General features: G+C 45.6%; 1 protein-coding gene across 2 annotated transcripts in view; it reads left to right on the top strand.

Moving 5' to 3' along the window:
• Nucleotides 1-21,735, top strand: part of LOC106564452 (zinc finger protein GLIS2) — a 34,953-nt gene extending 13,218 nt beyond the window's left edge. Inside the window, exons 2-7 of one of the 2 annotated variants that reach the window (XM_045691011.2) lie at nt 13,289-13,462; nt 14,383-14,570; nt 15,716-15,901; nt 16,335-16,468; nt 17,240-17,358; nt 18,346-21,735. In XM_045691011.2, coding sequence (XP_045546967.1) covers nt 13,294-13,462; nt 14,383-14,570; nt 15,716-15,901; nt 16,335-16,468; nt 17,240-17,358; nt 18,346-19,073 — 1,524 coding nt within the window. In that variant the 5' untranslated portion in view covers nt 13,289-13,293 and the 3' untranslated portion in view covers nt 19,074-21,735. Of the gene's footprint in view, nt 1-13,288; nt 13,463-13,567; nt 14,221-14,382; nt 14,571-15,715; nt 15,902-16,334; nt 16,469-17,239; nt 17,359-18,345 lie in introns of those variants that run through there. The other variant, XM_014130556.3, reaches the window with a different exon arrangement.
• The last annotated feature ends 167 nt before the right edge of the window (nt 21,736-21,902 follow it).

Here is a 21,902-nt window from a genome sequence, read left to right as displayed (position 1 = left end):
TCCTTGCCTCAGGCTGCACACGCTGTTCTCTCATCAAGTGATCATATTCTCACTCATCAGACTATACTCTATTTAATCTTGTCTTTAATATTATGTCAAATTAGTTTACATTTAGAATGGCCCATTATCAAATGGTCAGGAACAGGTCCAGGGGGAATAAGACGTGTCATCCGTATGTATGGAGGCTGCTTTCCCACCAGTTCCTTTTTCAATCATGCTGGGTCGGCTACTCCTGTTATTTCACTCCACACACCAAACACTGTTTGAGGAACATGCAGCCTCTCACTTTGCGACAGGTGATATTCCACCCCAGCTCTGTATGCCATGGGCTCTCCAACCCAGCTCCTGCAGCTATCAAGTGAAATCTGTTCGGGAACATCAATAGTAACATATTTGATTAAACTGTTGACAGCCTCTCTCACTGCGCGCTCGAGAATGGAATGAAGGAAAGAGGGGAGGAGATGGAAACGCACGGTGGTGAGATGTTCTGTAGCTAAAGGTAATGTGTCAGCCCGTTAATTATGAAAATATCAAAAAATTCCCTATTACTAGGCTATTCAAAATCAAATACAAATTCTCTATAATTGTAGGCTAACTCTGTAAGCCACCCTGCACAATCAATGAACCAACAGCATCGCCTAGGCCTATATATTATCTCCCCGACTCATGGATAGAAAGTTTGGAGCATAGCATAAAGTAACCAGTCTATCCAGTATGCATAATAATACAGTCCATAATAATAATATTACATAATAATACATTTTTATTTTGGAGTATAGGCTAGACCAATTATGTGCCAAATACATCTGAAATCAGTTTTCTTATGTTTGTCTGCCGTGCGTAATATGCGGTAGGTTATGTATTGTAAAACGTCACAGTCATTATTTGAATTCAGTTTTATTCTTTCAGGCTTGGACTCATATATAGGCCTGTGTGTATGCATAAGCTCTAATATGCTTATGGTTTTTTTGGGACTAATCGTCCACTTCATTGTGTTAGGCTTTGAAACAACATCTTAGGCTTTTGGACTTTTAAAAACACAACACTGTTTTAATGATGAGTGTTTGATGTGATTTTCCATTGTATTTGCATTGATGTCAGAGTGGTTAGAGGGACAACAGAGCCCTGAGTACCAGGCTGTTAGGACCTGATGGTAGTTAGTGAGTTGGGTACTACCAACGCATGTCCAGAGTGCATAAGAGATTACCATGACTCAGTGGCCACATGGCATTTTACTGCGGTCATGACTCATGACTGCCGGTATGGTGGTAATATGGCCACCGCAACAACCCTACTCTTGTTTTCTGGTTTTTCTTTCTTGGCCTTTGAGGATGGAGGCTGTTGTGGAGCCTAGAGAGTAGAGACCCTCAAAACTATTTACAGAACCCAAAAACTAGGAAGTGAGAGAAAGAGAGGGAGAGGGAGGGAGTGAAAGAAAGAGAGGGAGAGGGGCTGGACAATTAAGGGAAAAGTAGAGAGTGAAAATACATCTCGTAAGAAGATACAATATTTTTTTATCTTTATTTAACTAGGCAAGTCAGTTAAGAACAAATTCTTATTTACAATGATGGCCTAGGAACAGTGGGTTAACTGCCTTATTCAGGGGCAGAACGACAGATTTTTACATTGTCAGCTCAGGGATTCGATCTAGCAACCTTTCGGTTACCGGTCCGACGCTCTAAACACTAGACTACCTGCCGCCCCAAATATGATTCTAAAGAGAGAGTTGACAGTGATGTCACAGAGTGTTAGCATCACAGGCTACAGGCTACTTCCACTCCCAAGAGGTGCTAGATCTGGAGCTCAATAACCATTCTGTAAGGTTTCTCTGTTTCCTTCACACTCTCTCTCTACATCTCTCGCTCTCTATCTCTCCGTCTCTCGCTCTCTCTATATATTCTCTGTGTCTTTCCCCGCTTTGGCCTCCCGAGTGGCGCGGTGGTCTAAGGTACTGCATCGCAGTGTTAGCTGTGCCACTAGAGATTCTGGGCTCGAGTCCAGGTTCTGTCGCAGCCGGCCGCGACCGGGAGACCCATGGGGCTGCGCACAATTGGCCCAATGTTGTCCAGGTTAGGGGAGGGTTTGGCCAGCAGGGATGTCCTTGTCCCATCATGCACTAGCAACTCCTGTGGGGGGCCGGGAGCAGTGCACGCTGACAGTGTCGCCAGGTGTACGGTGTTTCCTCCCACACATTGGTGCGGATGGCTTCCGGGTTAAGTGGTCATTGTGTCAAGAAGCAGTGCGGCTTGGTTGGGTTGTGTTTCGGAGGACGCACGGCTCTCGACCTTCGCCTCACCCGAGTCCGTTTGGGAGTTTCAGTGATGAGACAAGACTGTAACTACCAATTGCATACCATGAAATTGGGGAGAAAAAGGGGTAATTTTGAAAAATGTTTAAATATGAAAAATAAATAAAAAATATTTTTTAAAGTCTTTCCCCGATTCATCCATCTGTTCATTCCCCTTTTCACACCTCTTATTCTCTCTCTCTTTTCCGCTATCTCTTCTCCCTCTCCTCACAATCTCTGCCTGACCCATTCTCTCTTTTCTCTTTATTTCTCTTTTCTCTTTCTTTCCCTCTCTTCCTACACTGTTCAGGAGCTACAGCAGAGAGAGAGAGAGAGTGAGTGAGTGAGAGAGAGAGTGAGTGGGGCAGAGGGAGAGAAAGAGTGAGTGAGAGAGAGAGAGAGAGAGTGGGGCAGAGGGAGAGAGAGAGAGAGTGTGAGTGAGTGAGTGAGAGAGAGAGTGAGTGAGTGGGGCAGAGGGAGAGAGAGAGTGAGTGAGAGAGAGAGAGAGAGTGAGTGAGAGAGAGAGAGTGGGGCAGAGGGAGAGAGAGAGTGAGAGTGAGTGAGTGAGAGAGTGAGTGGGGCAGAGGGAGAGAGAGAGAGTGAGAGTGAGTGAGTGAGAGAGTGAGAGAGAGAGAGAGTGGGGCAGAGGGAGAGCTGGCTCTACTGTACAGCTGGGCCTGGTTATTATTTTCTGTCTTGGCTCACACCCCTACTCACACACACACACACGCACACACACACACACACACACACACACACACACACACACACACACACACACACACACTAGTGCAGCAGTGGAAACAAATTGGGTGAATCTGCAGCTCTGCACCGAGGAATGTGAGGCGCATGTGTTTGTGTGTTTGAGGTCTGGATGATAGAGGGAAGAGAAAGACAGAGAAATAGAGGGAGAGGGAGGGAGAAAGAGAGGGGTAAACAGAAAGAGAGAGGGAGAATGAAAGACAGAGAGAGGGGAGAAAGAGGGAGAGAAAGGGACAAGAGAGGTTTCTCAGATACAGTCTGTTGTGGGTCTGGTCTGGCTCTGTCTAGGGAAATGAATTCCTGAGGGTTCAAAGCACTCTCTCCCACTCACTCAGTCCCCCTCTCTCTCTCTCTTGGACTTGCTGTCTCGTTCTCCTTAACTTTTCAAATTGTTTTCTCTCTTTCTCTTTCTCAGCAAAGGACGGCAAGATGAAAGGATCAGACTTTTTCTCATCTGAGTGGAGAGAGAGGAAAAGAAAGAAAGAGGGATATAGTGAAAGGAGAGAGCGAGGGATAGAGGGGTAAAGAGGTTTCTCTGTGTTGACCTTGTCTGGCTGCCAAGTGGAGGGAGGGAGGGGGTGCCCCCAGATGAGAGGGCTAAAAGTCACATCCCCAGATGCAGAAAACAGAGGGAGCGACAGGGTGGAGTGTAGAAAACAGAGGGAGCGACATGATGGAGTGTAGAAAACAGAGGGAGAGAAGGAAAGGAACAATAGTGTGTATTTTGAGAACCAACCCAGTGGGTTTCAAATGCACACACACGTCACACACGTACACCCACACAGACACACTGGATAGTGGCTGTTTTTTCACATTGCGTCACCTCACAGTCTTAATTGCTGTTGGTTGTGGCTGTTTAGCGTTTTGCCCTCTTCCTGTCTCCTATTACGCATTAGTGTGTGTGTGTGTGTGTGTGTGTGTGTGTGTGTGTGTGTGTGTGTGTGTGTGTGTGTGTGTGTGTGTGTGTGTGTGTGTGTGTGCTTGCGTCTCACTGGAAGTGTTAGGATTTTTTGGAACAGTTTGCTCTCCTTCTCTTCTCTTTTCCAATATCCTCCCTTCCCACTCATTCTCCCTCTCCCTCTCCCTCTCCGTCTCCTCTCCAAAATGTCCTCCCTTCATTTTTCCCTTCCCACCCATTCACCCCTACCAACACTGTTGAACTGTACACAGTTTTTCCCTCTTTCTCCTCCTCTTCTCCAATGTCCTCCGTTCTCTTTTCCCTTTCCCTTCCCACCCATTCCCCTTCTCCCTCTCCTCTCCAAAATGTCCTCCCTTCATTTTTCCCTTCCCACCCATTCACCCCTACCAACACTGTTGAACTGTACACAGTTTTGCTCTCTTTCTCCTCCTCTTCTCCAATGTCCTCCGTTCTCTTCTCTTTTCCCTTCCCACCTATTCTCCTTCTCCCTCTCCTCTCCTTTCCCTTCCCACCCATTCTCCTTCTCCCTCTCCTCTCCTTTCCCTTCCCACCCATTCTCCTTCTCCCTCTCCTCTCCTTTCCCTTCCCACCATTCTCCTTCTCCCTCTCCTCTCCTTTCCTTTCCTTTCCCTTCCCACCCATCACCCCACCACCATCAGCCCAGTTCATTCCAACCCAGTCCCAGTCCCAGCTGGGCCGTCTGAAATGTGTAATGGCTTCGAGAACTTTTAGTGTACCACTACCCCCCCTCTTCTCTTCCACCCCCCTCTCAAAGTTCTCGCCCTTCACCTTTTCCATTCCCACCCTAAACCCTCCACTTCCCAAACCACCCCCTCAATCCCCCCAGTAGTTGTTCACTCTCCTTATATGTCACCCCCAAACACACACACACACACCTGTTCCACACCCCACACCCCCCCTCCCTAAACTCTTCACCCTCCTAAAAACTGCCCCCTCAATTCCCCACTAGTGTGTGTTCTCTCCCTATAGATCAGCTCACAAACATTGCATGCAGATACACACACCTGCCTTTCCCCTCCCTCACCTCCAACCCTCCACCCCTCCCCTTCTCATCTCCCTCCTCCACCCCAGCAGCAGCATTACCCTGCAGGCTAGATATCCCAAGCCTGGGCCCCTGTCTGCTCCAGCAGCTCCACACATCTGGTCCCCCCCCCCCCTCTCTCTCTCTCTCTCTCTCTCTCTCTGAAGGCTGTAATACAGTGTGACAGGTGCCCCCCCCCCCCCCCCCCCCCCCCACATGCACACAGACAAGCATGCGTTTCTCCATAGGATAAATAACTTTTCGGGACGGTTGCCCGGACAAGGATTCATTCTAGTCCTGAGCATTTTCTATGGAGATTCCTCATTTAAAGTGCCTTTTAGTCCACTTACGTAAATGTGATCTTTAAAAAAAATATATATACAATTGCAAGAATGTCTAAAAAACATTTTTGCTTCATCATGTCGATATTAGAGTTGTTTGAGATGCTTAAATAGAAAAGGTTGTTCTCTGTAACTCAGAGTTTTACAGCTGAAACACAGCAGAACTAATTTCAAACAATATTTTAAATGATTTAAAATACGTTCACTGTGCTTGATTGCGCTTGCCTCGTGCATATTGGAAGTCACAGTGGTGAATTTCAAAGTTGGTTGAGTCGGAGAGATGGAAAAGCTTTAGGGTGGAGACTGAAGGATGGGGGTCGCTAAAACTTAACAAAAACAAAAAATTACTTTTACTCTTTCAGACTCTCTCTCTCTCCGTCTCTCTGTCTCTCTGCCTCTCTGTCTCTGTCCCTATCGTTGTCTCTCTGTCTCTCTCTGTCTGTCTCTGTCTCTTTCTCTCTGTTTCTCTGTCTCTCTCTCTCTCTGTCTCTCTCTCTCTCTCTCTCTCTCTCATTGTCTACCCCTCCCTCTCCTTTCCTCTCTCCCTCTCTATCTGCAGACGCCAGTGTCTATGGCACACTCAGCAGGCTCAACTATTGCAGTGAGAAGTGTTGAGATTGCATCACTTGAAGAAAGGGAGAGCTGATTGGAAAGGAGAGAGGGAGGAGAACAGAGGGAGAGAAGTAAAGGGGAAGTACGGCAGAGGGACAGGAAGGGGAGGAGAGGCTACGTCTTTCCCCTCTCTCTCTTTCTGTCTCTCTCTTTTATACACATACTATCCTTCTCTCTCTCTCTCTCTCTCTCTCTCTCTCTTGTTCTCTCTCCTCCCTCTCTCTCTCTTATACACTCACTATCCCTCTATCTCTTTATGTTTCTCCTCCTTCTATCTAAAATTCCTAGGGCTCTGTGTTTTCTGGCCGATGTCCATGGGCTGCTAGGTAAGAGCTCTCTTCCTGCTGCTTTCGTCATCCCTCCCTCCTTCCCCCCTTCTATCCCACCATTTTATTTATCTCCATCTACCAGTTCTATCCCCCTTTCAATCTCCCTCTCTCGTTTTGAACTGAATTCTTTATTGTATTCTTCTCTTATCTATCTCACTCTTTCTATCTCACTACAGTACTACAGCAGGTGTCCAATCAGCTCTCTTCATTGTACTTCAGTGAAGGCATTCTCTCTCTCTCGCTCTCTCTCTCTCTCTCACTCTCACTCTCTCTGTCTCTCTCTCTGTCTGTCTCTCTCTCTCTCTCTGGCTCTCTCTCTCTCTCTCTCTCTCTCTCTGGCTCTCTCTCACTCTCTCTCTCTCTCTCTCTCTGCCTCTCTCTCTCTGTCTCTCTCTCGCTCTCTCTCTGGCTCTCTCTCTGGCTCTCTCTCGCTCTCTCTCTGGCTCTCTCTCGCTCTCTCTCGCTCTCTCTCACTCGCTCTCTCTGTCAATTCTTCTCCATACATTTGTTACAGTGAGCATCATAAGTATTCACATTTCACATTTTGTTGCGCGACAAAGTGGGACTGAAATGAATTTCATTGTGATAGTTTCATGTAATTGATATGCACAAAATATTCCATTATGTCAAAGTGAAAAGAAGATTCTACAAATGTTAACATTAATAAAAACAAAATAACTCAAATATAGTTGTTTCAAAAGTATTCACCCCTTTTGTTTAGACAAGCCTAAATGAGTTGAAGTGTAAAATTTGGCTTAAGAAGGTTCCTCAGTCAAGTATTGAATTTCAAGCACAGATTCAACTACCAAGACCTTTTTGAAAGCCTCATAAAGAAGGGCAGTGATTGGTAGATGGGTAACAATAGCAAATAAGACATTGAATATCTCTTTAAGTATGGTCAACTGAATCATTATGCTGAGGGTGATGTATTAAACCACCCAGACACAAGAAACATACAGTCGTCTTTCTGAACTGAGCTGCAGGACAGGAAGGAACCTGCTCAGGGGATGTCACCATGAGGTCACTGGTGATTTTAAAACGGCTATAGAGTTCAATGGCTGTGAAGGTGGAAAACTGAAGATGGATCAACAACATTGTTGTTACTACGTCCTTACAAGGCTTTATGCAATACCATTGCAACATTATATGCATGCATACAGGCTTGGTTGTTAGACACAGAGAGAAAGTGCATATGCTGTTGCATAATGGCTTATAATGACATAGTGGGATGGAGGGATGGAGAAATTTGACGAGAGAGAGGGACGAATAGGAAGAAATAGAAGAATATAACTTTCACAGAAAGTCAGAACAGACATAACTAACCAACGTATGAAGACATTCCCTAAAAAAACGAAATGAAAGAGAAGAAACAGTCTTATGACAAACAGCAGGAAGACATAGAAAGGAGAAGGTGGGGCTCAGGACCGGCCTTATGACAAACAGCAGGAGAGACATAGAGAGAGTGTGGATGAAATAAAGGAGTAGAGGATAGTAGAGGAAAAAAACAAGAAAAAGGGAGTTTATGAGAAAAAGGGAGTGAGGGAATGGAGAGAGAGAGAGGAAAGGAAGGAGAGAAAGAGAAGAAAGGAGGGAGAGAAGCAGTGAAAGAGGGCAAGAGAGAGGCGTTAGGGGGGTATGATAGAGTTGAGAGTTAAGGCAAGCCACAGGAAGGGAGGGAGGGATAGAAGGAGTGAAAAAGGGCAAGAGAGAGGCGTTAGGGGTTATGATACAACTGAGGATTTGGAGAAGAAATTAAGCCACAGAAAAAAGAATGAGAGAGAGTAGGAGGGAGAGAAGAAAAAGGGAGGGAGAGAGAAGGAGTGAAAGAGGGCAAGGGAGAGGCTTGAAGGGGGTACAATACATAGGAAAGGAACGCCAAAGGAAGGAGAGAAAGAAGAAGGGAGGGAGAGAGAAGGAGTGAAAGAGGGCAAGGGAGAGGCGTGTACGGAGGAGGGAGAGGCCAGCTCAGGGCGCCGTGGAAACGAAGGTTTCCTGTCTGAGGAGGAAAGAATCTCTCATCTCAGGGTGTGTGATACACCACTGTGTGTGTGTGTGTGTGTGTGTGTGTGTGTGTGTGTGTGTGTGTGTGTGTGTGTGTGTGTGTGTGTGTGTGTGTGTGTGTGTGTGTGTGTGTGTGAGACATACTGTACTCTGGAACTAAGGGGTATAGAGGGGGGTCTGCTGAGACTGCCTGTGGTGCAGTGTGTGTGTGTTGGGTGGCGGGGGATCAGTAAGGGGGCCTGGGCATTCTGCCCAAAGGGAGGTCATTGAGGAAAAGAGTGCGAGGAAGGGGGAGCCGTGTGTGTGTGTGTGTGTGTGTGTCTGTGTGTGTGTGTGTGTGTGTGTGTGTGTGTGTGTGTGTGTGTGTGTGTGTGTGTGTGTGTGTGTGTGTGTGTGTGTGTGTGTTTGCATACATATGGTGGCGTATGTCCATGCCTCAACAATACTCTGAATAGCAGTGTGTGTGAGAAGTTAGGGAGGTTCTTATGGAATGCAGAACCACTGTTGTGAGTTGGCACGCAGTGAGAAGTGTGTGTGTGCTGTATGTCTACTGTGTGTGTGTAACTAACTGTAACACTGACTTCATTGTGGTGAGGAGTCTGTTCTATATTACTGTATATTGGAGATATTTTCTGTATTATATAATTGCAGTGTGTATCCCAACAGGTTTACACTTATTCCAGTTCAGTGGGTTTACTGTAAAAGTGTGTTAATATCACAGAGTAGACTTTACGGCTCTAACAGCCCTGTTACCCTTCGTTGACATTAATGTGTAGCTGATAAGGGAAGCTTTAATGAAAGAGGTCAGTAGATGAAAATGCTGCCTTTGTGAATAAATAAATGAAACTGTGTGTGTGTGTGTGGTGTGTGTTTGTGTGTGTGGTGTGTGTGTGTGGTGTGTGTGTGTGGTGTGTGTGGTGTGTGTGTGTGTGTGTGTGTGTGTGTGTGTGTGTGTGTGTGTGTGGTGTGTGTGTGTGTGTGTGTGTGTGGTGTGTGTGTGGTGTGGTGTGTGTGTGTGTGTGTGGTGTGTGTGTGTGTGTGTGTGTGTGTGTGGTGTGTGTGTGTGTGTGTGTGGTGTGTGTGTATAGTTTTGAAGCTGGCTGCAGCTGGTGTAGTATAGCAACGTCTCCCCCTCAGCACCTGAACTAACGGTTACTGACCTCTTCTATGGAAGCTTCCACCACCAGCTACACACTGATGTCATTGACAGATCCGTGTTAGACTCTGACCTCACACAGTTACTCACATAAATCTGGAGTCAGACGCTCACTAAGGAGTTCACTGGGTCAAAGCTTTTTTGCTGACTCTGGAAAGGGGGGGGGGGACTGCGTATGTGTGCGCATATGCAAGTGTATACGTACACATTTGTGTGTGTGCGAGTGCAATGCATACTGTGTGTATGCGTGCGTTCGTACACTATGTGTGTGTGCATACAGTGTGAGTGTGTGTATGGGGCATCTTAAGTGAGCGTTTGGTTGACAGGTCAGACGTGTACTCTTCGCAGCATGCTGTGACACTGGGTGGAACTTCCCCTAGTCTTCCACTAGCGTTTAGCAGCCCTAACAGACGTGTGGTTCTCTCTCACAGAACCACTGTACTCTACAGGGAGTTGCTGACGTGTGTGTGTCTGAGCATATGAGAAAATGGAACAGTGTGTGTGTGTGTTGGTGTGTGTGTTTGTGTAATTGCTCATTTACCAGAGGAATAGGATGAAAGACAGAGAGATAGCAAGTGGGCTTGTTGAGACAAGTGTGAGTGGGTGTATGTGTAGACTTTAGTGTAGATGGAAGTGTGGAGGGGAGGTTAGAGGGAAGTGTAGATGTGTGACGAACATGGGAGGCCCAAGGGAGACACAATTATCTCATTCAGACACACACCACACTGTCCCAGTCTGTTTCTCTATGGGAGGTAAAGGGGGACAAAGGCTTCTCTGAGAGAAGCAGAGAGGAGCTTCTACAAAGAGCAGCTGACCCCATCCCATGACTCAGTGAGGAAGTGTATGGGGCGAACAAACACATACTCTGCCCTGTACTCATCCCCCCACTCATCCAGCCCCTCACCCTCCCTATATCCAGACCCTCACCCTCCCTATGACCAGCCCCTCACCCTCCCTATGACCAGCCCCTCACCCTCCCTATAACTAGCCCCTCACCCTCTCCATATCCAGCCCCTCACCCTCCCTATAACTAGCCCCTCACCCTTCCTATAACTAGCCCCTCACCCTCCCCATATCCAGCCCCTCACCCTCCCTATAACTAGCCCCTCACCCTTCCTATAACTAGCCCCTCACCCTCCCCATATCCAGCCCCTCACCCTCCCTATAACTAGCCCCTTACCCTCCCTATAACTAGCCCCTCACCCTCCCTATAACTAGCTCTTCACTTCATCTAACTGTTCTGATATTTGACAAAAGGCACTGTTGATCAAGATGTTTGTGTGGCTGTCACATCCTTGATGAAGTGTGTGTGTCTTTGTTATGGTTACGAACATTGTTTTGTGTCTTGCGTAATAAAACGTTAAAATACTTTAATTTGCTGTAGTGTTTTTACATCCGTGTCTTAAGCCCACGTGTGTGTGTGTGTGTGTGTGTGTGTGTGTGTAAAGGCCTCTGTGTGTGTAACATGATGTGCATGTGTACTAGGGTTTTTGTTATGTGTGTAACAAATATGTGTGTACAATAGCTCTTGTGTATGTGCAACATTTGCGTGTATGTGTGTGTAACATGATGTGTTGTAAAGGCCTCTGTGCGTGTGTGTAGAATGATGTGTGTGTAACGTGTGTGAAAGCTCTTGTTGCGTGTGAGAAAGTTGCTTCTGAACAAACCCAGTCCCACCCAGTTGATGGAAATATGCACAGAGAGCCATGTCTCAATGCTACAGTTAATTGCCTGTGGCTACTGAGGAAAAGCAGTTTGGATCTGGGTCATGCTATTGTATTCATGCCCAGTAACATACCATCATTTAGCTATAGGATTACCATCCCATAATACTTAGCTATAGGATTACCATACCATAATATTAAACAATCAGATTACCATACCATGCTATAATATTTAGCTATTGTTATTGTAAGGGAGGCGAAGTCAGGTGCAGGAAAGCAGAGTAGAGTAAACAGGCGCACTTTTATTCCGTTCCAAAAACAACAGCACAGAATATAATAAACGTGCCCAAAACACGGAACATGAACAAAATACAGGCGCGTGGTAAATACCCACATAACATACAACAATATCACACAAAGACATGGAGGGGAACAGAGGACTAAATACATGCAGTGGGATTAGGGAATGAAAACCAGGGGTGTATGGAACAAGACAAAACAAATGGAAATATGAAAAATGGAGCGGCGATGGCTAGAAAGCCGGTGACGTCGATCGCCGAACGCCGCCCGAACAAGGAGAGGAGCCGACTTTGGCGGAAGTCGTGACAGCTATAGGATTAATATACCATAATACTTAGCTATATGATTACCATACCATACCATAATATTTAGCTATAGGATTACCATACCATAATACTTAGCTATATGATTACCATACCATACCATAATACGTAGATATATGATTACCATACCATAATACTTAGATATATGATTACCATACCATACCATAATACGTAAATATATGATTACCATACCATGCTATAATATTTAGCTATATGATAACCATACCATACCATAATATTTAGCTATATGATTACCATACCATAATACTTAGCTATATGATTACCATACCATACCATAATATTTAGCTATAGGATTACCATACCATAATACTTAGCTATATGATTACCATACCATACCATAATATTTAGCTATAGGATTACCATACCATAATACTTAGCTATATGATTACCATACCATACCATAATACGTAGATATATGATTACCATACCATAATACTTAGATATATGATTACCATACCATACCATAATACGTAAATATATGATTACCATACCATGCTATAATATTTAGCTATATGATAACCATACCATACCATAATATTTAGCTATATGATTACCATACCATAATACTTAGATATATGATTACCATACCATAATACGTAGATATATGATTACCATACCATAATACTTAGATATATGATTACCATACCATACCATAATACGTAGATATATGATTACCATACCATGCTATAATATTTAGCTATATGATAACCATACCATACCATAATATTTAGCTATATGATTACCATACCATAATACTTAGCAATAGGATAGGATAACCATATCATACCATAATACTTAGCTGTAGGATAACCATACCATACCATAATACTTAGCTGTAGGATAACCATACCATAATACTTAGCTGTAGGATAACCATACCATACCATAATACTTAGCTGTAGGATAACCATACCATACCATAATCCTTAGCTGTAGGATAGGATAACCATACCATACCATAATACTTAGCTATAGGATTACCATACCATAATATTTATCTATATGATTACCATACCATAATATTTAGCTATAGGATTACTATACCATAATACTTAGCTATAGGATAGGATTACCATACCATACCATAATATTTAGCTATAGGATTACTATACCATAATACTTAGCTATAGGATAGGATTACCATACCATAATATTTAGCTATAGGATTACTATACCATAATACTTAGCTATAGGATAGGATTACCATACCATACCATAATATTTAGCTATAGGATTACTATACTATCCACTCCATTCAGATCTACAGAATTACAGAAATGGGGCTATTGGGATTTATTTGAAGTTGGATAAAATATAGAAAAATTGACCCAAGAGTTGTTGCTGATCAGCTGATCTGACTGGGGAGTAGTTAAAGGAAAGACCAGAGTTGTTCCTAGTCATGTCAGATGGTTAGAAAAACTCCTGTCCTGCTAGTGGAAATGTGATTGTTTGTTATTCTTTGATTGGTCATGGCCTTCACTAACGAGCATTATGATTGTCCCTTCTCTGCTGGTGGGTGGGAATACTATAGTTGCCATGGTGTCATTGGACGAGCCTCTGGACCTGAAGCTTCCACAGGCCAATGGGAGGGTCAGGTTGGGAAAGAGGGCGTGTTCGGCCTCCATCTGCGCCCCCCTCAGTGCCACACGACAACGTCTGCTACGTAACCTACCGATGACCTACCCCTCACCACCTCCCTCTCCAGGTAAACACTCTCTCTCTCTCTTTCTCTGTCTCTCTCTCTCTTTCTCTGTCTCTCTCTCTCTCTCTCTCTCTCTCTCTCTCTCTCTCTCTCTGTCTCTCTGTCTCTCTCACACACACAAATCCCTCTATTCATTTCTCTCTCTCTCACACACACACACACACACACAAATCCCTCTATTAATTTCTTGTTGTCTTAGAGGCCAGTGAGTCCATGGGTGTGTCCCAAGTGGCACCGTATTCCCTTTACAGTGCACTTGGCCCATATGGCTCTGGTTAAAAGTAGTACACTATGTAGGGAAAGGTACCATTTGGGACATGGACCACGTCTCAAATCAATATCATGCTCCTCTCATTACCCGCTGTTGTATACACTTTAAATGTTGTTATGGAGTGTGAGTGTGTCATTATGGACAGCAGAGTGGCACTGCAGACTGCAGCTGCGCTAACCAATGACAGCCTCGCTAACCAACGATAGCCTCGCTAACCAATGACAGCCTCGCTAACCAACGATAGCCTCGCTAACCAACGATAGCCTCGCTAACCAACGATAGCCTCGCTAACCAATGACAGCCTCGCTAACCAACGATAGCCTCGCTAACAATGACAGCCTCGCTAACCAACGATAGCCTCGCTAACCAACGACAGCCTCGCTAAACAATGACAGCCTCGCTAACCAACGATAGCCTCGCTAACCAACGACAGCCTCGCTAAACAACGACATCCTCGCTTAACAACGACAGCCACGCTAACCAAAGCTATGTAAGTGGTGTCAGTCTGTGTGTCTTTGTGAGAGACAGAGAGAGAGAGAGAGAGAGAGAGAGAGAGAGAGAGAGAGAGAGAGAGAGAGAGAGAGTGTGTGTGCTGCTCATATGTACTATACATGGCTCTCGTGTGTGACCTCACCCCAACTCCCCCCACCAGGTACCCCCCTGTACCACCAGGAGAGGGCAGGTTCCTGCACCCCCCCTGCCATGGACCTGAGTCTCTCCCCCACCTTCCGACACGCACACTCCCCCTCCTCCCGCCATGCACCCTCCCCCTCTGCCTCCCCCTCCTCACCCCTGGACTACCCACCCAGCTGCAGCCCAGCCACACCCATCTACTCCAGGGTAAGTCAGCGTGTTTGCGTGCCACGGGAGGTTGGTGGAACCTTCATTAGGGAGGACGGGCTCATGGTAATGACTGGAGCGCAGTAAGTGGAATGGTATGAAATACATCAAACATGTGGTTTCCATGTGTTTGATGCCAATCCATGAACTCCTTTCCAGACATTATTATGAGCCGTCCTCCCCTCAGCAGTCTCCACTGGTGCATGAGTGTGACAGGGAGGAAGAAGTTGCCCCTAGCTACAGATCTAGGATCTGCTTATACAACTCCTCCCAAGCATAACATAGTCAGGGGAATAACGCAAAACTGATCTTAGGTCAGTATGTGTAGGGGCAACTTGATCCTACTCTGAGTCAAACCAATGTGCAATGATGGGTGGGGTGACAGCCGGGTGAGCCTGTATGTAATAAACTTGGGCCTGTATTCACAAAGCCACTCAGAGTAGGAGACTCTAACTTATTCATTATGATTTAAAAGGCAGAATTGATCCTAGATGAACACTCCTACACTGAGAAGCTTTGTGAATACGGCCCGTGGTGTGAGAAACATTTCAAACAATTTCATGGTGACAGTTTTACTTAACACAGAACTATTTTGTGTCTGAAGGGAAAAAAAATATTTAGTAAGAGAGAAGAGAGTTCTCTCTATAGAGCTTCTTAGTATAGAGGTTCATTTTAGGGAGTGTGAGTGTGAATGCGTGTGTGTGTCTACGTGTGGCAGGCAGTCTGGTCAGAATGTGGGATAGTTGATTAGTGAATACACTCCACACATAGTGGACAGAAGTGAATTAAATCTGTAGTGAATCTAATTTGCCAGCATGCTGTCTGCACAAAGTCATACTGTGGTTCTCACTTAATCAGATTTAAAACAGGACTGGAGGGGTAACAGATGGACAGACACACAGACACACAGACAGACAGACAGACAGACAGGTAGAGATAAAGGCGGACAGACAGACAGACAGACACACACACAGACACACAGACAGACTGACTGACAGGTAGAGATAAAGGCGGGCAGACAGACAGACAGACAGACAGACAGAGGGACTGTGCCCTCAGTTGACACACTCTCATCATCATTCTCCCCTCTCACTCCTTCCTCCCACTTCTCTCTCTCCCTCTCTCTCTCTCTCTCTCTCTCTCAGGAAGCAGCTCTCCCTCGTTACCTGGAAGGCGGTGCTTCTCCGCAGGGCTTCCAGATCTTCCTGCCAATCGGGACCACAGGGGGCGGGTTCAACCTGCCCTCCTCCATGTTCATTGGTCAACCCGGGGAGAAGCGGGCGTCACCCGATCCCTCATCGGACGAGCAGCTGGCCTGCCGTTGGATGAAGGTATGCGATTGACAGGTGGACAGGAGAGGGGGTGTGTGTGTGGACGGGATAGAGTACCCTGGGGTGCATTCAGAATCGTAACGTTGCAAAACTCTTCACAACAGTTTACTGTTTATACCTGTATTTGCTTTGTAGTCACACACTCATAATGTTCCCGACAAATGTACATCCATCCATCGATTCATAACACATTACTATCTGAATTGCACTGCGATAACTGTCAGCATGTACTTCAAATGTGTGGAAGTATGAGTATGACTTTTTCATATACAGCATATATCATATGCTCAGCTCCAGTTCACTTACCTGAAATGCTCTAGTCTAAATGGACTCTTTCCCATTTCTCCCTCTCGCTCTCTCGCTCTCTCTCTCGCTCTCTCTCCTTCCCTTTCTCTCTCTATCCCTCATCCCTCCCTCTCTCTCTGCTCTTTAGTGCCACCTGCTGTTTGACTCATTACAGGACCTGGTGGATCACATCAATGACTACCATGTCAAACCTGAAAAGGATTCTGGGTACTGCTGCCACTGGGAGGGCTGTGCCCGCAACGGGAGGGGATTTAACGCCAGGTAGGAGAGGCTTATTCTTCAGCGTGTAGGTATGAGGGTCTCTGATCTTCAGATATGAAGGTGCCCCTAATCAGATTTAAAAGTGTATAAAAAGAAAATCTGACTCTTGTTTAACAAATTACTATAAATACATACGCTGAGTGTACCAAACATTAGGAACACCTGCTCTTTCCATGATAGACTGACTAGGTGAATCCAAGTGAAAGCTATGATCCATTATTGATGTCACTTGTTAAATCCACTTCAATCAGTGAAGATGAAGGGGAGGAGACAGGTTAAATACGGATTTTTAAGCCTTGAGACATGGATTGTGTATGTGTGACATTCAGAGAGTGAATGGGCAAGACAAAATATTTAAGTGCCTTTGAACGGGGTATGGTAGTAGGTGCCAGGCGCACCAGTTTGAGTGCGTCAAGAACTGCAACGCTGCTGGTATTTTCACGCTCAACAGTTTCCCGTGTGTATCAAGAATGGTCCACCAACCAAAGGAAATTCAGTCAACTTGACACAACTGTGGGAAGCATTGGAGTCAACATGGGCCAGCATCCCTGTGGAATGCTTTTGACACCTTGCAGAGTCCATGCCCTGACGAATTGAGGCTGTTCTGAGGGCAAAATAAAAGGGTGGGGGTGTGCAACTCAATATTAAGAAGGTGTTCTTAATGTTTTGTACACTCAAGTGTATATTCACCACTTATATATGTGTGTAAAGCTTTGTTCACTCTGTGTGTGTGTGTGTGTGTGTGTGTGTGTGTGTGTGTGTTCCCCCCAGGTACAAGATGTTGATCCACATCAGGACTCACACCAATGAGAAGCCTCACCACTGTCCCACCTGCAACAAGAGCTTTTCTCGCCTGGAGAACCTCAAGATACACACACGCTCACACACAGGTCAGTACACACACACACACAGGTCAGTACACACACACACACAGGTCAGTACACACACACACAGGTCAGTACACACACACACACACAGGTCAGTACACACACACACACACAGGTCAGTACACACACACACAGGTCAGTACACACACACACAGGTCAGTACACACACACAGGTCAGTACACACACACACACACAGGTCAGTACACACGCTCACACACAGGTCGTACACACACACACAGGTCAGTACACACACACACACAGGTCAGTACACACACACACACACACAGGTCAGTACACACACACACACACAGGTCAGTACACACACACACACACAGGTCAGTACACACACACACACACAGGTCAGTACACACACACAGGTCAGTACACACACACACACAGGTCAGTACACACACACACACACACACACACACACACACAGGTCAGTACACACACACACACACACACACACACACAGGTCAGTACACACACACAGGTCAGTACACACACACACACAGGTCAGTACACACACACACAGGTCAGTACACACACACACACACACACACACACACACACACACACACACACACACACACACACACACACACACACACACACACACACACACACACAGGTCAGTTTGATTATTTTTGCTAAAGAACAGCTGTTTATTTCCCCTCTAAAGGGTGTCTCACGGGGTTAGGAAACCGCGGGGGTAAGAGTCCGCTGTGCTGTTATGTCTCTTTGTCAGAACCTCTCAGTGTTTTTTTATTGTGGTTGTGGGGTACTTCGGGTCAGATTAAAGGCATGCGTACATGTTGCACACCCACAGGCATATAATCTTTAATGCATGCATACCGTCATTCAAAGATGCCTTTCTGGCATACCTGTTCAAGAAGAAATGCTGACACCATATGCATTCCACATTCTGAAGATCTGTCAGTTGACAAGAAATTTCACACCCATCCTTCTCTCCTCTATCCCTCTCCCAGGAGAGAAGCCGTACATCTGTCCGTACGAGGGCTGCAGCAAGCGCTACTCCAACTCCAGCGACCGCTTCAAGCACACGCGCACCCACTACGTCGACAAGCCATACTACTGCAAGATGGCTGGCTGCCTTAAACGCTACACCGACCCCAGCTCCCTCCGCAAACACATCAAGGCCCACGGACACTTCGTCGCGACCCAGGAACAGGCCTCCTCGGCCGGGCTCGGGGTGTTCCTCAAAGGGGGTGGTCTCCACGGAGGTAACGGTGGAGGGGTCTCCGAGATGGGCTATGTCGGCGGGGCCCATATTATCATCCCAGGAGGGGCTGCCGTGGCTTCTCTCCTAGGGGGCCACCATCTAGGGGCCTCGCTGCCGCTCTCGGCCATGTGTGGCCCCCTGGATCTCAGCGGACTAGGTCACCCTGGAGCCTCCTTGTTCTCACTAGGTAGGGGAGGTGGGGGATTGGGTTGGTGTGATTCCTCCCTGCTCCCCTTCGGACTCTCGACTGCATCCGTGTTTGGGTTGGCTTCCATGGGTCTGGGGCGTCTAGGGAGAGGGGAGAGCAGGAGGGAGGGGGAGGAGGAGGACGGGTGTGAAGAGGAGAGGGAGGATGAGGTATTGAATTTGTCTGCGGGAGGGTACGGAGGGACAGCGGCGGGGCGTGACCTCCCCTCCTGGGTGGTGATTCAATCCCCTGGGGCGCTGGTGCTCAAACCAGCCGTTGTCAGCTAGGGCCAGGGTGTGTGTGTGCTCAGCTTGGGACACGTGCTCACACACCTGTTGCTACGATCAAGGGACAGGGTGTGTGTGTACGTTTCTGTGTGTGTGTTTGTGCCTAAACGATGCCTCGGAGCTGAAAGTTGGTGTGTGTGTGTGTGGAGGGGGGAGGGTTAAGTGCTTTACAAAAGCTACCGTGGGGGTGAAAGGTCATTCTCCTTTTCAGACATTTAAACACAAAACAGTAACAGCAGGCTGAAGAAAACAACAAGAAAACATCCCTAATTGACATTCCCAATTGATTTGTGTGGCAACGCAGTTGGATTTATGTAATCACCATTATGATGTAAAGAAGAAGCAGCTGTTATTGAGAGAATTGAGGTAATATGCTCTTGTATGTTTTGTTAGTCATCATTTGTATGCAGCACAGACCCTATCTATGGACTATAACTGATAACAGCTACTGTTCGTCTGGATAGTCACTATAACAGTGGGTTTTATATCAGTGGCTTTACCTATTATGGCCACCAGGGGAAGGTAGAGAGCCAGGTAAATTCTGTCTAATCTTTGTAGCCACACATCAGAACTGAATTGTTCTGTGTGGAAGTTGTCTGTAGCCACAGATCTTGGGTCAGCTTACCATCCTTAACCATTAGAAAATGCAAAACTGACCTTAGATCAGTGTCTAGGGCCAACTTTATTCTCCTTCCTCCCCCTCTACTCAGTCTGTAGACTCACAACAACAAACAGCCTTTAAAATCCCCTGTAGGGGATAGGCTCCCAAGGTTACAAGATAGTCAGTGGAAATCTGTGGTACACACTACAGAGCAAACACAGTCTTGTTGAAGCATGTTGGATGTCAAACTACATTCTACATGCGTCTATGGGGTGGATTCTAACTTCCACTTTAGTCAAACATTGATGACAATGGGAGACTAAGTTTAAATGTAACTGGAAGTTTAGGATTCGCCTTTGTTTTTTAACGTTTTTTACACAGGCAGGGTTAGGGGTAGCCTTCACTCATGTTACCCAGTTACCCTGGGGTCCTCTGAGCTAAGAATGTGGTATTTAGTTCCATTTGTCATTTGACTGCCACCTGCATAGTTGTAAGGTTGGTTGCCAGGGCGACAGAGGTGTGGTTTGGCTAAGAAAGGCTATGATATTTCACTGACAATGACCCACACCCTCCTCTCCCCTCAACCAACCTACTTGACCTGCAGTGGCTTCGCACACCTAGGCTACATCTGAAATGACACCCTATCCCCTGTATAGTATTCCCTAAAAGGTAAAAGGGAATAGGGTGCCATTTCAGTCGCACATCTCATGTTTTATGACTGACGATCAAATTCAATGATGTTGAATGAATTAAGTTTAAAATAACCTATATCTTGTATGTTTTTCCCCCACAAATGGATCAAATCTCGTGAGGTCCCAACAGCAAACAGCCTTTAAAATCTTCTGTAGGGAATAGGCTCCTGAAGTTACAAGGTAATAAGTGGGAAAGTTTGTATAGGTATGACATCTCTGTGTCTTTTCATCACTTCTGCAAACAAGTAAAACAAGTTTCTTTTGTCCTTCTGGTTAAGACGAGACGTTTCTGTTGAATGTTGAAGTTGTTCCTCTCTCTACCGCAACTAACAACAACTATCTTATTTCGCCACTTGGTGACAATGAGTGTGTCCCAAATGGCACCCTGTTCCCTATGTAGTGTGCTACTTTTGACCAGAGCCCTGGGAACAGGTTTCCATCTGGGGTGCATACAAAGACAAGGATCCTATATCAGGATCTACAAACCCGACGATGACGCATTAACCCTTTGTGCGACAGACATTTCTCAATACAGCCGACAAACCTCATAAAAGTATTATTTGCTCATAGCTTATCCAACCCAAGGTAGGGGATTGTTATTTGATCTGCACACCTTACCTGGCATCCAGTATTATTGGCCAAGTTAGGAATTTCTATTTGATCTAGGTTTTATTGATTAAATAAGTAGACCCAATGTAAACAGAAGTGTGTACATAACTGTGTAGTACTTGTAATAGCTTCATTATTTGTATTTATTCACAGACAAATCACACAAAATAATACTTTGTCGTTGTTGTAAGTAGAATGTAACAATGTGCAACTCCACCATGCCAGTTGAATTTAAATGTAGTTACAAACCAGGAACTGTAAGGTTGATTGGAGAAACACGAGACTTCAGGTTCCCATATTGAGGTAACACAGAAAGTACAAATAGGACAGAGGTGAATTTACATATGAAGTCTACACATGCGCAAAGGGTTAACGTTAGACTATGGTCTACTTATTGCAGGCCAGCATCTGATATCATTTCTTATCCTCGTTTGCACATTAAGATTTTCAATTATTATTCTGTATTTTTTTATGTTTCCAAGTGCCTTGTATGTATGTATGTATCATAAGTGAAATATACCGAAAATACACACAGCACATTCAATGAAATACAGGTACATGTAATGCAAATGTATAAATATAGGTATTTTTTCCAAAAGGTCAATGCTTTACATGACTGACTGTTTAAAGAGTTGACAAAAGGTGTGATTGGTGACATCATAGCTTTGTGTGCTTTCAGTTTTTTTTACGAGGACTGTTAAACAGAAAATGTCATTAATGACGTTGACGTGACGTCAATAAACAAAGATTAACAAATTAAGTGGCATTGTTGTGTCACCTGTGTGTGTGTGTGTGTGTGTGTGTGTGTGTGTGTGTGTGTGTGTGTGTGTGTGTGTGTGTGTGTGTGTGTGTGTGTGTGTGTGTGTGTGTGTGTGTGTGTGTGTGTGTGTGTGTGTGTGTTTAGGCCTACTGTCTGCAATCAGTGTA

This window comes from Salmo salar, chromosome 12, assembly GCF_965601325.2.
Source record: "Salmo salar chromosome 12, fSalSal1, whole genome shotgun sequence".
Lineage (NCBI taxonomy): Eukaryota > Metazoa > Chordata > Actinopteri > Salmoniformes > Salmonidae > Salmo > Salmo salar.
This window is presented reverse-complemented; position numbering and strand designations above follow the sequence as displayed.